General features: G+C 49.2%; 7 protein-coding genes across 7 annotated transcripts; 4 read left to right on the top strand and 3 right to left on the bottom strand.

Annotated features, from left to right (window-relative positions):
• Positions 1-251: 251 nt before the first annotated feature.
• Positions 252-2,699, bottom strand: ASPGLDRAFT_129502 (alpha,alpha-trehalase; the record flags this gene model as incomplete). Its single annotated transcript, XM_022540896.1, has 5 exons — positions 252-387; positions 456-2,197; positions 2,253-2,374; positions 2,438-2,510; positions 2,565-2,699. 5 exons carry the CDS (start codon positions 2,697-2,699, stop codon positions 252-254), a joined length of 2,208 nt encoding a protein of 735 aa, XP_022399592.1.
• ASPGLDRAFT_515812 (uncharacterized protein) lies at positions 2,580-3,301 on the bottom strand. The gene is made up of 2 exons (XM_022547566.1): positions 2,696-3,301; positions 2,580-2,595 (listed from the first exon to the last, which is right to left on the bottom strand). The coding sequence occupies exon 1, from the start codon at positions 3,190-3,192 to the stop codon at positions 2,857-2,859; it is 336 nt and encodes a 111-aa protein (XP_022399591.1). The 5' UTR covers positions 3,193-3,301; the 3' UTR covers positions 2,580-2,595; positions 2,696-2,856.
• A 109-nt stretch (positions 3,302-3,410) lies between these two features.
• ASPGLDRAFT_129153 (short chain dehydrogenase/reductase family) lies at positions 3,411-4,389 on the bottom strand (the record flags this gene model as incomplete). Its single annotated transcript, XM_022540863.1, has 4 exons — positions 3,411-3,630; positions 3,691-3,994; positions 4,070-4,304; positions 4,360-4,389. The coding sequence occupies 4 exons, from the start codon at positions 4,387-4,389 to the stop codon at positions 3,411-3,413; spliced, it is 789 nt and encodes a 262-aa protein (XP_022399590.1).
• A 116-nt stretch (positions 4,390-4,505) lies between these two features.
• Positions 4,506-5,743, top strand: ASPGLDRAFT_37001 (deubiquitinase OTU2; the record flags this gene model as incomplete). The annotated part of the gene is made up of 2 exons (XM_022544765.1): positions 4,506-4,525; positions 4,783-5,743. The coding sequence occupies 2 exons, from the start codon at positions 4,506-4,508 to the stop codon at positions 5,741-5,743; spliced, it is 981 nt and encodes a 326-aa protein (XP_022399589.1).
• A 1,224-nt stretch (positions 5,744-6,967) lies between these two features.
• On the top strand, positions 6,968-9,483 carry ASPGLDRAFT_49015 (MFS transporter). Its single transcript, XM_022547016.1, has 3 exons — positions 6,968-7,576; positions 7,641-8,650; positions 8,717-9,483. The coding sequence occupies exons 1-3, from the start codon at positions 7,255-7,257 to the stop codon at positions 9,011-9,013; spliced, it is 1,629 nt and encodes a 542-aa protein (XP_022399588.1). The 5' UTR covers positions 6,968-7,254; the 3' UTR covers positions 9,014-9,483.
• A 1,374-nt stretch (positions 9,484-10,857) lies between these two features.
• On the top strand, positions 10,858-11,440 carry ASPGLDRAFT_515715 (uncharacterized protein). The gene is made up of 2 exons (XM_022547563.1): positions 10,858-11,286; positions 11,343-11,440. Exon 1 carries the CDS (start codon positions 10,954-10,956, stop codon positions 11,230-11,232), a length of 279 nt encoding a protein of 92 aa, XP_022399587.1. The 5' UTR covers positions 10,858-10,953; the 3' UTR covers positions 11,233-11,286; positions 11,343-11,440.
• A 171-nt stretch (positions 11,441-11,611) lies between these two features.
• ASPGLDRAFT_515749 (uncharacterized protein) lies at positions 11,612-13,357 on the top strand. The gene is made up of 4 exons (XM_022547564.1): positions 11,612-11,963; positions 12,028-12,363; positions 12,412-12,976; positions 13,027-13,357. Exons 1-4 carry the CDS (start codon positions 11,735-11,737, stop codon positions 13,043-13,045), a joined length of 1,149 nt encoding a protein of 382 aa, XP_022399586.1. The 5' UTR covers positions 11,612-11,734; the 3' UTR covers positions 13,046-13,357.

Genomic DNA, 13,357 nt, shown 5'->3' with positions numbered 1-13,357 from the left:
TATTCGATTCAAAATGACCTATTATTTTTTATCCTATATAATCCCAAGGACCGCCTTGGGCTGAATCGGTTTCCTCCATTTCCAATCGGAATATACCAGTCAAATACCATATCCAGCATAATCACTTCCCGATCAATTTGACCCTCGCCAATCCATGCAGACGGAAAAGAAATACCTCATCTCAATTCCCGATGGTCTTATACACAAGTACACCGGTGGTCCAAAACGCCAAGTCAGAATAGAATTCTAACCTAGCTAAAAGCGTCGTCACTTTGCTCCATGGCATGGCGATATGTCTCATAAGGAGTGATGGCTCCCAGAGATCTCCGCATATGAGCGTTGAGAATTTCCAGACCGTATACATAACTGGCATTGACCCAGCCGAATCTGCAAAAGAACAATATGTTAGACAAAGTTTCCAGTGCAATGTGTGGTTTTTGTGGAAAAATACTCACCCTTCGCGAGGTGCACCCTTGAAATCGACACCTTGGTTTCCATATTCTGCATCTACCCGATGGGGATCAATCGGCCGCGTAACATCATATTTCTCGACAACGACACCATTAAAGTCGACAAAAGCCTTGGTGATCATAAACAACCACTTATATGCCAGTCGTTTGGCTTCTTCCTCATATCCATAGCGCAGTAACCCTGCCCAGGCAAGCATCTGCTGCGGCGCCCAACCATAGGGGAAGTCCCATTGTCGATTGGGTCTCTCCAGCCCAACGGGTCCTCGCGAGTCTTCTGTACCGGAAACCAGACCACCGTAGGCTTCAAACCGAGGAAGTGCCTTCTCGACCATATCTGCCGCTTGCCGTGGTGTAGCGAGCCCTGCCCACATCGCCCAGAAGGTGGTAGCAGTCTCGTAAGATGTGCGCTGCTTCTTGGCGGTGTCGTAGTCGAAGAACATGCCCTTCTCTTGATCCCAGAGATGAGAGTCCATTCTCATCTTTCGTCTTCTGGCACGACGATCCCACACGGCTGACGATTCATGTGTGATGTCTCGGGAAGATTCAGTACGGAATTCCTTTGGAATGTCCAGTCGGTCGTTGAAATGTGTCCGAATAACCATAGCAATATCGACTTCGTATTTGTACAGGAGCGAGTTCAAATCCACCGTAGCGAGATTGGCGCAGACCTTCTCGAGACGGTAAGAGGTATCGTGACCTGACTCGCGGACTGCTCTATCATGCAAGAAATACTCGTCCAGTTCTGGTTCTTCGATCTTGCTATGGTTGTAGGCTTCGACAAAGTCCCTGAACTCCATGCCGTGCTTCTCCGCATAAGGAGTGAGAATGTGAGTGAAGTGACTCGGTTCGGTCTCTGGTGGCACCCCTTTTCCTTCCGGACGATACCTGGACAGACCGGTTGCTGGGTCAAATCGCGGTGCTGAGACCCATACACTGTAGTATTCCTTGATGGCAGCGAGAATTGCGTTGCGGAGAAACTCCTTAGCATCAGGCTCGGTCTTGATCCGGTCATATACACGGAGCGCCATATCGGTCAAGAACGGTGGTTGAGACCGAGAAAGGTAATAAGTGCGATTGGCGTTGAGAATCTTGCCATAATGCTTGATACAGAAACAAAAGTTGATCACCATCGCTTTGGCAAGATCGACTCTGTCGCTGACGATCAAACCCAAAGAAATCATATAGCTGTCCCAGCCATACAGTTCGTTGAATCTACCTCCCGGGACGACGAACGGCACTCCTATGAGATCTTCTTTCATGGCCGATTCGTTGTACTTCGGGTGCATGGCCAGCGCCAACAGCCCGGGCTTATCATTGAGATCCTTGACATACTCAGACGTGATATTCGAGTCAAGCAATTGCACGTCGAGTCGCAGTTCGGGATGGTCTTTGGCAATATTCCTGTAGTACTCCAACTGCGCCGGGGCACCCGGTGGAACGTAGATTCGAGGGCGCGGATCGTCAGTCCAATCCTTGGGATCACGACCGGCCTCTCCGATGTTGTGACCGTCGATCCGTCGTGTGAGGGCCTTCCAAAATGAGTTCTTGATGAGGCGAGAAAGCCGTGCAACCGGGTTCTCACTCAGACGTGCCTCATCCAAGATAATGTGTTTTCGGTCGTAGTCTTTGGCAATGGTCAGCTCTTGTAGGAGGTTGGAGAGCATGTATGTTCCTCGTAGGTCGAATCGATTATAACCGCCGGATGATGCAGTTCCAACCGCAAGCACCTGCTCAGTGTTAATGACTGTCCTACTTCAAAAAAGCTCTTCAATCCTGTATTACCTTCGGTCCAACATCCTCAATTGTTATTTGCATGTTCTTATCCGTGTCCTCTCTCTCCAATAGATCATGCAACGTCGCATCGACATCAATGAGGAATTTCCGAGGCTGGGCGGACGTCTCATCTATGTGAGAATACAAATTAGCATATAGCACCAGGGTGATTAGGCTGTATGACATATACATACCATGACTGCCTCTTCTTGCTGGAAAATGACCCAGGTAGCTGTCAATATCCTCACGGTTGAACGCTTTCAAGCTCTATTGTACATTAGCCAGCTGGAACTTTTATGCCTCCTCCCAAAGCTGCCTTACCGTTGAGAACGCACGCCTGCGGTCCTTGAACCTGTTGAGGACATTATCATCTCCATAGTACACATCCGCATCTGACAATGGATCGACAGAGCTAATCCGTCGGTGATGGTGGGGATGTGCTTGAGACGAACTCATTTTTTGAATTGTCGAAAGGAAAAAACCGAGAAATTCTGGTGATACAGTGACAAGCTAAGAAGCTAGCACTGGGAAAAGGGTTGCTTTGTTGTGTAGGACCAGTCAGAATTCTTTTTGGATGCGAATGTTTGCCAAACAATTGATATCGAGGACTCCTTCAATATAATATATGGCACGAAGAGAGGAATAAATAGCAACGAAGGTGTAGGAACAACGCAGAGACACAGAGCTGGCTTCCCGGAGAGATAACGCCCGCAAAACCCGTTGTCAATATCCCTTGTATATAGGAGCGGAGGATGGAAATAGAACAGAATAGAATGCTATTCAGTATCAGCTGATCAGAAGAAACACAGACAGTCTCAGAGATTCGGTGCGCAGGAACGTGAGGAATGAATGAATTGGAATGAATGAAAGAAAAAGCTGAACTCGGCGGCGGTGATGCTATGACGGCAACCCACCTATGATGTCGCCGCTCCACCACCGCCGCCGCCATCAAGATTTATCGGGATGTCTTTATTCGTGGTAGCTGATGTTATGTAGCGTTCTTACATATGATGATGATATATTATTATTATCGAATCTCTTACATATCGTTTTAAACAATTGCAAGTCGATTTTACAAAAGTAGCCAGCCTTAAAAGGGTACTCCGTGTTTTGGTCTAGATCGCATGGCCTAAAAATAGATGACATTCCAATATGAACACCGGGTGCTTACAGCTTAGAACCAACAAGAGTTCCACCATCCAATGTGATGGTTGCACCGTTCACAAATGCGCCGGCGCGGCTGCTCAGGAACAGGCACGATCCAGCAACATCTTGAGGAGTGCCAATCCGGCCCAATGGGATACCCGCTTCGATGGTCTCTCTGTAAGCCTCCAGTGTAGCAGCCATCATCTTGCTTTGGAATGGACCACAAGCTAGCGAGTTGGACCTATTGGGTAAAAGTAGGGTCAGCAATTTGAATACAGCCGGTAACACGGGAAACACGAACGTTATGTTTCTTTTGCCAAGGTGGTTGGCCAGCACCCGGCTCAGGTGGTGCAGGCCAGCTTTGCTAGCACTGTATGCGAAGGTCTCAAGTGCCGGAACTCTCAATCCATCAACGCTTCCGATGTTAATGATTCGGGCGGGGTCGCTAGGAGTGGCGGCCTTCTCCAACAACGGCGTAACGAGCTTTGTGATGTCGAAAACACGTTGAAGGTTCAACGTAAGGACCCTAGACCAGGCAGAAGATGGGTATTCATCGTACGGGGCACCCCAGTTTGAGCCGGAGTTGTTGACAAGGACGTGGAGCTCTAGGGAGACGGATCAAGTCAGTCGAGTTTGACCTCGCAAACGCCAACCATATTGCCAATAATCATGGAACTTACTGTTCTCTCGCTTCTTGAGCTCGTCAGCCAATCTCTGACATTCCTCCTCCTTGTAGAAATCTGCCGGGATGGCGTGTGCTTTGCCCTTTCCGAGTGCATTGAGCTCCTTTACCGCTTCGTCGCAAGACTTCGCATCACGAGACGAGATGTAGACAGTAGCGCCGTTGGCCACAAATCCTTCAGAGATCATGCGACCAATTCCCTTCGCACCACCGGTGACCAGCACCACCTTGCCCTGGTAATCGTCAGCTAACAATGAAAAAGAAGCATGGCGTCCGAATAACACGAACCTTGACATCAAAGAGACTCTGTGCGTCCATTGTAACAGTAGTATGGTTCTGAGTAAAACAGAGGGAAGAAACTTATGTTTCAAGAGCAAGCAAGAACAGTCAAGGAGGATGGAAATGATCCATTTTGTAGAAAGGCCCTTCTCCTCATGGTCCAGCTGCTTTTGGAGTAGCCGACCGAAAGCTCCGCAGATACCGAGGCTCAGGGGGCCAGGAACAAGAGATAATCCGGGGAAGGACGCTATTCTATTTTGGGACCTACCTAGGGCTGGTATGTCAGGGTTTTGCGGGGCAACTCTCCTGGCAATTCAACCGCCTGATGCCCATAACAACAATTCGCTCGTTTCGACGTCTCTCTTTTATCGCTAAACCTCCTTCTTTTTATTAACTTATACATATCGTTGACAAAATGGAGGAGTTATTGAGCAAGCACCGCAAAGAACAAAAAGACCTTCAAGCGCGCATCACGCAGAAGAAAAAGGCCGCCACCAAGAAAACCCGCAAAGGAATCAACGACGAATGCGACCGAAGTCAACAGGAACTCAATGAGAAACAACAGGCAGAAGTCGCACAATTGAACGGCGAGGATACTGCTGGAGTTGATGGGATTCAGGATCTCAGCATTGAAGACCCTGTTGACGGAGACCGAGAGAAGAATAACTCGAACGACACCCCCAAAGACACGGGCGCCTCCGATACCACTTCCTCTCCGACCCCTTCGCAAAAATCTGCCACGCATACAAAGAAGCCAAACCGACAAAAAGCCCGCCTTGCTCGACGTGCAGCGGAACAAGCGGCTCAGACAGAAATCGCGCATGAGGAGGCTGCTAAAGTAACCGATCACCGTGGAAACGAAAAAGAAGTCATGGATGATGTATTTAAGCGATTCAATCTCAAGGAGATTGAAGTAAATCCCGACGGACATTGCCTCTACTCCGCCATCGCCAGCCAGCTAGTCGAGTCAGGACTCGGGATGAAACCTGATCCGAAGAGGATTGCCCTTCAGTCTACCACAGAGTCGCGGGTTGAGACAGTCTCTTCGCCAAAACATGACGGCTATCGCGCCATTCGAGCAGTTACCGCCGATTACATTGCTGAGCACAAAGATGATTTCGAGCCGTTCATGGAGGAGCCTTTGGACCAGTATACTCGGAAGATAAAGCTTACGGCCGAATGGGGAGGACAGTTGGAACTTCTAGCTATTGCCAAAGCCTATGGTGTCGAGATCAATGTCATCCAAGGAGATGGCCGTATTGAGAAGATCGAGTCCGGGGATATGGAGAGCTTTGATGAGGAGGAGAGAAACAAGCGTGTCATTTGGCTGGCTTATTATCGACACACTTATGGTCTTGGAGAGCATTACAATGCGCTCACCAAACAAGCTTAATCACAACGCGAAGTGTGGCTATTCAATTCCTCGAACTGCCCCGATCTGGCTTCGGATGAGCGGCACAAGGAGGTATAGCTCCTGGAAATCATATGTTGAGCATGTGCGAAGCTAGATATCGACGTGATATCGCTACAGCGGGCCTGTGCTACAGTACGTTGCTTACACGCATTTCCTGCCAAAGTTGACAGGGTTGTCTTCTGTCTTCCTGCGCTTTGTGCGCCGCCGCAGTCTTGTGACGGTCTTGAGACTTGTGACCTCTATCTCTACAATCACTATGCCTATTCCCATATCAACATCGCCGTGAGACATGGGCGGGCTATATGTCTGGTATATATAGCAAGGGATAACACCCTGGTGGTAGCTGCTGACACCAGGAAATATTCTCTGTATCTTGGTCTGTTATACAGAATGGATATTTACATTGACATCAATTGGACATAGAACTGCATATAATTACAAAGTAACTGAAATGGAATCTGAAGGCCAAGGCTCTCCTATTCACCCAATTACTACTATCGAGAATCAAACGTTTCGAAAAATTGCTACACTCGGAAGGCCCCATCAGACTCCATATTAAAGCTTAGTCTCCGACCCGAAGCCCCGCTGGCCCCAACGGCGAAAATTCTCCATAAAGGCTTAAAGACAGGAAGGGAACATAGCATATTTGCTTGGTTTTGCAATATTCCGTACTGGTTCATTCGATTATGTATGTATGAGGCTCAGTAATAGTGATCTGCAAAATGCTCCGAGTACCATCAACCTCGGCTACCGAAAAGCTCCTTGACTTGCCAACGTTTAGGAAAAGAATCCACGGATGGAGCGGCACATGGGTTCCTGACAGATGATTGGCGCTAGGCCTGGCATCAAGCAATTTCGAGATCCATGCGAAGAGTCTTACTAAGGTTTCCGCAGTCTGAAACGCATTTCCGAACCATTCTTTTGTACCGAGTACGGGGTAGTGTTTGTGGAGAGAGGAGGGGTCAGCATTGCTAATCAATACAAAAATGGCGTTATTCCGCTGTCAGGGCTGTCAGGCACGATTATTTCTGTAGTTCGATGGTTTTGATATTGGATGACAGTCGGGGCTGAGGGGCACTTGCCTAAAAAAGCTCAAGTTCCAACAGTGGAGAGAACGTGACTGACGCCTTCCCTTTTCGGGTAGAGGCAAGAGAAAAGGACCTTCTTCTTAGATCCTGTTCGATTTTTTTTTTTTTTCTCTTTCTCTCTTTCTTCTCTTCTCGAATGAAATCTCCCATTCGCTTTTATCCTCTTTCCCCCTCTAATTGGCGTCCATTTTCATTAGAGTATATCGGCACATCTTCATACTTCTTCGTATATCGCCATTTTCGTCTGCAGAAAGACTTCGATTGCCTTACCGGTTGCTGGTTCATCCTATTCTTTCTTCACTCTATATCAATCCATTTAGCGTTCTGTTGCCGTTATCAGTTTTTCTTTTTATGAGCCAATCGATCACCAAAGCTGGTATACCGGAGCTGCGAGTATAGGAAATGGCTTCCGGTATGGACGAATCGAGACCACCCACTGCGGCACCGATCGACATCGAACAGCTACCGGCACGAGATGGGGATGAAGAAAAATCCGTGGGTCATGGTTCGCCGGCGGTCGAGGGCAAAGAGCACGACGACGAGTTGATTGATCCAGGTCCTACCGTGGTGCCGAGATTGCAACGTCGAGGGCTCTTTGGACAATTTACTCTGCTGGCAGAGGTCGAGAACCCCAAACTTTACCCTCGGAAGACCAAATGGTTCATCACGTTCATCGTTGCGGTGGCAGGTGCTACGGCTCCCATGGGAAGCTCCATATTCTTTCGTAAGTAGAGCCTTCCTTTGGCCGAGCTTGCTGTCGTTTTTTTGATTCTAACTCGATCGGTTAGCCTCTCTGGCCCGAGTGACGAAGGAAATGCATACCACAACCACCATTACCAATTTGTCCATCTCGTTGTACATGCTTAGCATGTCCATATTTCCGCTATGGTGGTCTTCGTTCAGTGAGAGACTTGGGCGACGGACAATTTACATCGTTTCATTCTGTCTCTTCGTTGTTTTCAACGTCCTTTGCGCCATCTCTCACAACATTGTGATGCTCATCGTCATGCGAATGCTCAGTGGTGGCGCCTCAGCATCAGTCCAAGCAGTCGGCGCAGGAACGATCGCTGATCTTTGGGACACGCATGAAAGAGGTCGAGCAATGACTACTTTCTATCTTGGTCCGTTGTGCGGTCCCTTGATTGCTCCCATTGTCGGTGGTGCCTTGGCACAACGGTGGAATTGGAGAAGTACGCTATGGTTCCTTGCCGCTTACGGTGGCTTGGTCGCTGCGTTTATTTTCCTTGCACTGCCTGAGACGTTAGCAAAGCGAAAAGCTCCGGCCATGGTCGAGAACATTGAGCAGTCAGTGCCAATGGAACGCCGGTTGAGCCGAGCTTCTTCCAGACAGGTTGTTCAATTCACGACAAAGTGGCTGAAGATGTTGAAAATGGTGTTCTTGGATCCACTGAAGATTGTTCTTTACTTACGATACCCCCCGGTTCTCTTGACAGTGTACTATGCGAGCATCACATTTGGGTCTCTCTATGTGTTGAACGTCAGCATCGAGCACACGTTTGGATATGCCCCTTACGAATTCCCTACGATTATTGTCGGTCTTCTCTACATTCCTAACTCGCTTGGCTATGTCGTCGCGAGTACATTTTCAGGACGGTGGATGGACAGCATCATGCAACGCGAGGCCAGAAAGGCCAATCGATATGACGAGAACGGCAAGTTGATTTATCGGCCCGAAGATCGTATGCGCGAAAATGCCTGGCTCGGTGCTCTCATCTATCCTGCCGGCTTGATCTGGTATGGATGGACCGCTGGCAAGGGTGTCTTCTGGCTTGCTCCAGTAGGTTGAAAGCATTGGTGGATCTTCAAGAGAGTCTTGCTTGCTAACTTGGGGTGCGTGTAATAGATGATTGCCAATTTCTTCTTCGGTGTCGGGTCCATGATTATCTTCGGCATGGCAACCACGATGTTGACGGAGTTTATGCCACAGAACGCGTCTGCGGGCGTTGCGCTAAACAATTTCATGCGGAACATCTTTTCGTGCGTCGGATCCTTGGTCACTGCACCGATCATAGATGCCATCGGCAACGGCTGGCTCTTTACGATCCTGGGCCTGGTTGCATTTGCCAGCAGTTCAACCCTCTTCACCATGAGAGTCTTTGGTCCCCGCTGGAGAAAGTCTATGGATGCTCTCACGCAATGAGTTTTCCTGTCCTTGTACAATTGTCGTGGGAACCTTATTGTGGTACCGATTCGACCTTTCTTGGATGGATTTTAGTGATTGGTTTAGACTGGGATGAGTATCAGACGGTCGAAAAAGCGATGCAAATAAATCCAAACAGAAAAAGAAAAGGAACGACCACGAGCTAACGAATATCATGTTGCGCATAGCGGTCATGCCGGTTACTGTCATTTCTGTTAGCGTTTTGGGCGGCGTTTTCCTTGTTTTTTTGTCTGCATATCATCTTGGGCGCTATTCGGGTTTCGTTGCATGCTTTATGATCAATTGAAAAAGCAGGTGCCGGTGGCGATTTGAACCATCGAGGTAATGTCATTGAGCGTTTAGTTTTCGGTTGTCTGCAGGTTTTGGCATGTGGCTTGAGGATACCCAACGCGATGAGCTGGTTATTTTTAGTTATAATAATGCAAAATGAATGAGACTAGTTTGCCGAGGTAGTCTGGCATATGAAGACATGGACATGGATCTCCCTAGTCGTAAGCTGATCGATATTCGATCATTCAGCATGAAATGAAGATGACGATATTGGTGAGAATTGGTACGCATGGATTGGGCCTCTATAGATCTGAACCCTCAGCCACCATTCGCCAGAATTATAGCTTGGTACGGTCTTGACAGCCTTCCTTTCTCTTCCATTGCCTTCTTGGGATACCATGAAGTTGGTTGACAGACGACGTGTCGTGTATGGTGGCAAGATAGAGATATGTGGGATGAACCAAGATCGCCCTATAGCAGCTCTGTTAATTATTTTGGGTTGAACTCTTGCGGAGATGTACATAGCACTGCATAGTGTGCGTCGTCCAAACGGAATTCAGAAATGAACTGAGGCCACGAATAGGAGTTGGCATGCGGGATACCGGCACATGCATTGTACCAGAAACCGCACTACGAAAGTACTACTGCAGAGCATCATTGATATATCTTCGACATTGTAGATCGGGATGGTCTTTTGAGCCCTGTATTCTATGCTTGTATTCTGGATGATATGTACTTAGCTGTGGCGATGGGCCCAAAAGGGTCAATGTAGATCACGTGGTACTCCACTCACCGCCTCATTCTGTCGTTTTCGCTTCATCGTCTCTTCCATTCACGTACAGAGTAGACACCCTTCGTTCTACTTGACCTCTCGTCATTATGGCTGCCATCTATACACAATTACAGATGCACAGAATTGGCAATTTACTCGTACTATGATTGCGCCACTGACACCTAAGCTGCAGACGGATCTTGCTTCGAGGGACAAGTCATACACGACCAGGTTACCGTCTCAAGATGGATCAAGATGAGATGAGACGATGAAACCAAAGAAAGACGGACACGCTCTCTCCAGTTCCAGTGATCTGCTCGTCAATTGACCTGACCCATTGCTGCTAACTGACCGGGATTCCATAGTTGCTGAATTGTCCATCAAGACGGTTCCATCGCAAGTGGAGCTGCATTACAATTAAGTACGGTACTGGCGAGTCAGGATACACGCCTCGTGGTTAATATTGCTCGTTATTCCCTACAATTGGGTGGGAATATTGACGACGGATTATTGTCGCACTGTTTTCTCCATGGCTGCTTTTACCGCTGCTGCCCACTGCGCCGGCATTGGGCAGAAATTCCCAATTCCCCATGTCTGACAGTTTCCGGGTCTCCGCTCTTCGATAGCTGGATACCAACCTCCCGATTTACTCAATCCCGATTGCTTTGATCTGTGTTTTCCCATTGCTGGATCTGCGAGACATGCCTCATTTGTTTCTCGCTTGTAATCAACCAGCTTACGTTCTGTGCTACCTTATCCAGCAACACACAGCATCCTCTGTACTCGGAAAGTACTCCGTGCATGCAAAAACAGCAAAAATTACGGATCAGTGGCACTCCCCCACTCTCCGGCGTACGCTATCCTGCTTTGAGTTTCAATGCTGTCCGCCGGTGGCCACTGCTTGCTCGGACTATCAGCGCACTGCATATCGTCTTGCAGATGGACTAGTCGTTTTGTTCTCGTCGCGACCCTATTGAAACACCCCCGGAGGTGCGTATCAGGGTTAAAACTCCCTCAATTGTTTAATTCCGTGAGACGTGGCCCAATGGTTGCAAATCCCGTTGGGCAGTTCGTTTATGACGGCCCGGGATTGCAGTTCTCCTCCCAGAGCTCACTGCAGCTCCGGCCCCGTCATGGGTCCCATTCGACTGGGTAACTGACAAACGACGATACGTCGCCTCGCGTTTGGCCTTTTAAGCGGAAAGCTCCACTTAGTTGGCGGAGAGATGGATGCCCGTTACTTCTTTCCTTTCGGTCCTCTTATACATGAATCGTCTGCGACCTTCTTTTTGGCTTTCTTTAATTGCACTCTTATTCCTCGTCTCACTTTTTTGCCACCCATTTCCTTATAATTTTTAATATCGGGCTCCGTCCCAATTCCCTGCCTAGCGCTGGGCAAACATTCCTTCATTTTTCTTTTTTTGGTCTATAGTCTCTCATTAGTTCCCTCTCTTCCAATTACTTGAAGTAGAGGTGCCTCGTGGTTTAATGCTACGTCATTAATCAAATCGAGGACATGGCCAAAGGTGGAAAGAAAAGCAATAGGAAGAAGAGTATCAATAATAAACAACCACCCCCGGTAATCAACGACGACAACCTACCTGTCTCTGAACCTATACCTGCAGAGCCCGCCTCCGACGAGAAGGCAGTTGCGGAAGATGGGGTCCTCGGTCCAGTATGCACAACTTCCCAAGTTTGAATATCAAAAAGTCGCGAGTCATTATCAAACCTTCGATCGTCGTACTTTAAAATCCGCATTATATCCTGTCAATTCTACCGTTTCTCGTACGACTCGTCTGACTCCAAACAAGGACCAGGGCGATGGCGATGAACCTAATGAGGCGGAAAGTGCCCCGGCAGGAGATGACGCTGCCGCGCCGGATGCTGGTAGGTCACATCTTTTCCCTTTCGATTGTCGTCCTGTCGTGACTGGTACTCAATGTGTTTACAGAAGCAGCCGAAGATGCGGCGCCACCTGAGGAATCAGCAGAACCAGCCGACGAAGAGGTAAAGTCCGAGGAAGAAGCTACACCCGAGGAAGAGGCGAAACCCGAAGGCGAAAACGAAGCCCAACCTGATGAAGCAGCACCCGAGGCAGAAGAAGCAACTGCGGTTGATGGTGACGACGCACCAGCTTCAGAGGAAGGTGTCCCCGAAGAGAACCAAGAGGAACAACCTGCAGAAGAAGCTCCTGAAGAAGCGGAACCGACACCAGAAGAGCCTGGTGAGGATGCACCACCAGCGGCAGATGAAGCTCCCGCAGAAGAAAATCAAGGAAAAGATGATGGTATGTCATGATCACATCTTGATGTTGAATTCAGCTAATTGTTCGCAGGGGAAGGCGACGCCGCAGAAGCTGAACCCGAAGCAACCGAAGAGGCTAGCGCAGAAGAACCCGCTGCTGAACCTGCGGATCCTCCTGCTGAAGACGAGCCAGCCGTCGACGAAACCGCCCCTGCAGATGACGATGCCGCTGCACCTGAAGAACCCGCCGCTGAAGAGCCTGTAGCCGAAGCTGAGGCTGAGGTTGAAAGCCCACTGGAAGGCGAAAACGAGGAGGCACCAGCAGACAACGAAAGGCCTGAAGAAACACCAGCTGAGCAATCAGAAGGCGATCAAGAAGGCACAAAAGAACAGGAACCAGCACCAGAAGAACCCGCCGAAGCAGAAGACGCTCCACCAGAGGAGCCCGCTGCTGATCCGGAACCTGCTGGCGACGAAGCTGAAGCTGCTGCGGACGAAAGTACAGTCGAGGAGGCGCCTGAAGAGCCCCCAGCTGAAGAGCCACTGGTAGAAGAACCAGCTGCCGAAGAAAGCCCCGAAGAGCCTCCAGCTGAAGAAGCCCCAGCACCAGCAGAGGAAGCGGAACCAGCGGCAGACGAAACAGCTGAAGAGGAGACATCAGAGGAATCTGCTGATGAATCTGGTGAGGAGGAGCCAGCGGGTGAACCCGCCGAGGAAAACGCTGAAGAAACACCCGCCGAACCATCGCCTCCCGAAGAAGAATCAGCTGCAACTGAGGAACCTGCTGAGGAACAACCTGCTGAGGAGAAAGAGGCCCCAGCTGAAGAGGCTCCTGAGGAAGAACCTGTCGAAGAAGCTGCAGCTGTCGATGAACCTCCCACTGAGGAACCTGCTGAAGAAGAATCCGCTGAAGGGTCCGCTGCTGAGGACCCATCCGCCGAAGAACCTGCTCCCACTGATGAACCTTCTGCTGAAGAGGAGGCTTCAAAAGAAGTTCCAGCCGAGGAGGCTCCAGCCGAAGAACCCGCCTTTGAAGA

This window comes from Aspergillus glaucus, assembly GCF_001890805.1.
Source record: "Aspergillus glaucus CBS 516.65 unplaced genomic scaffold ASPGLscaffold_14, whole genome shotgun sequence".
NCBI lineage: Eukaryota > Fungi > Ascomycota > Eurotiomycetes > Eurotiales > Aspergillaceae > Aspergillus > Aspergillus glaucus.
This window is presented reverse-complemented; position numbering and strand designations above follow the sequence as displayed.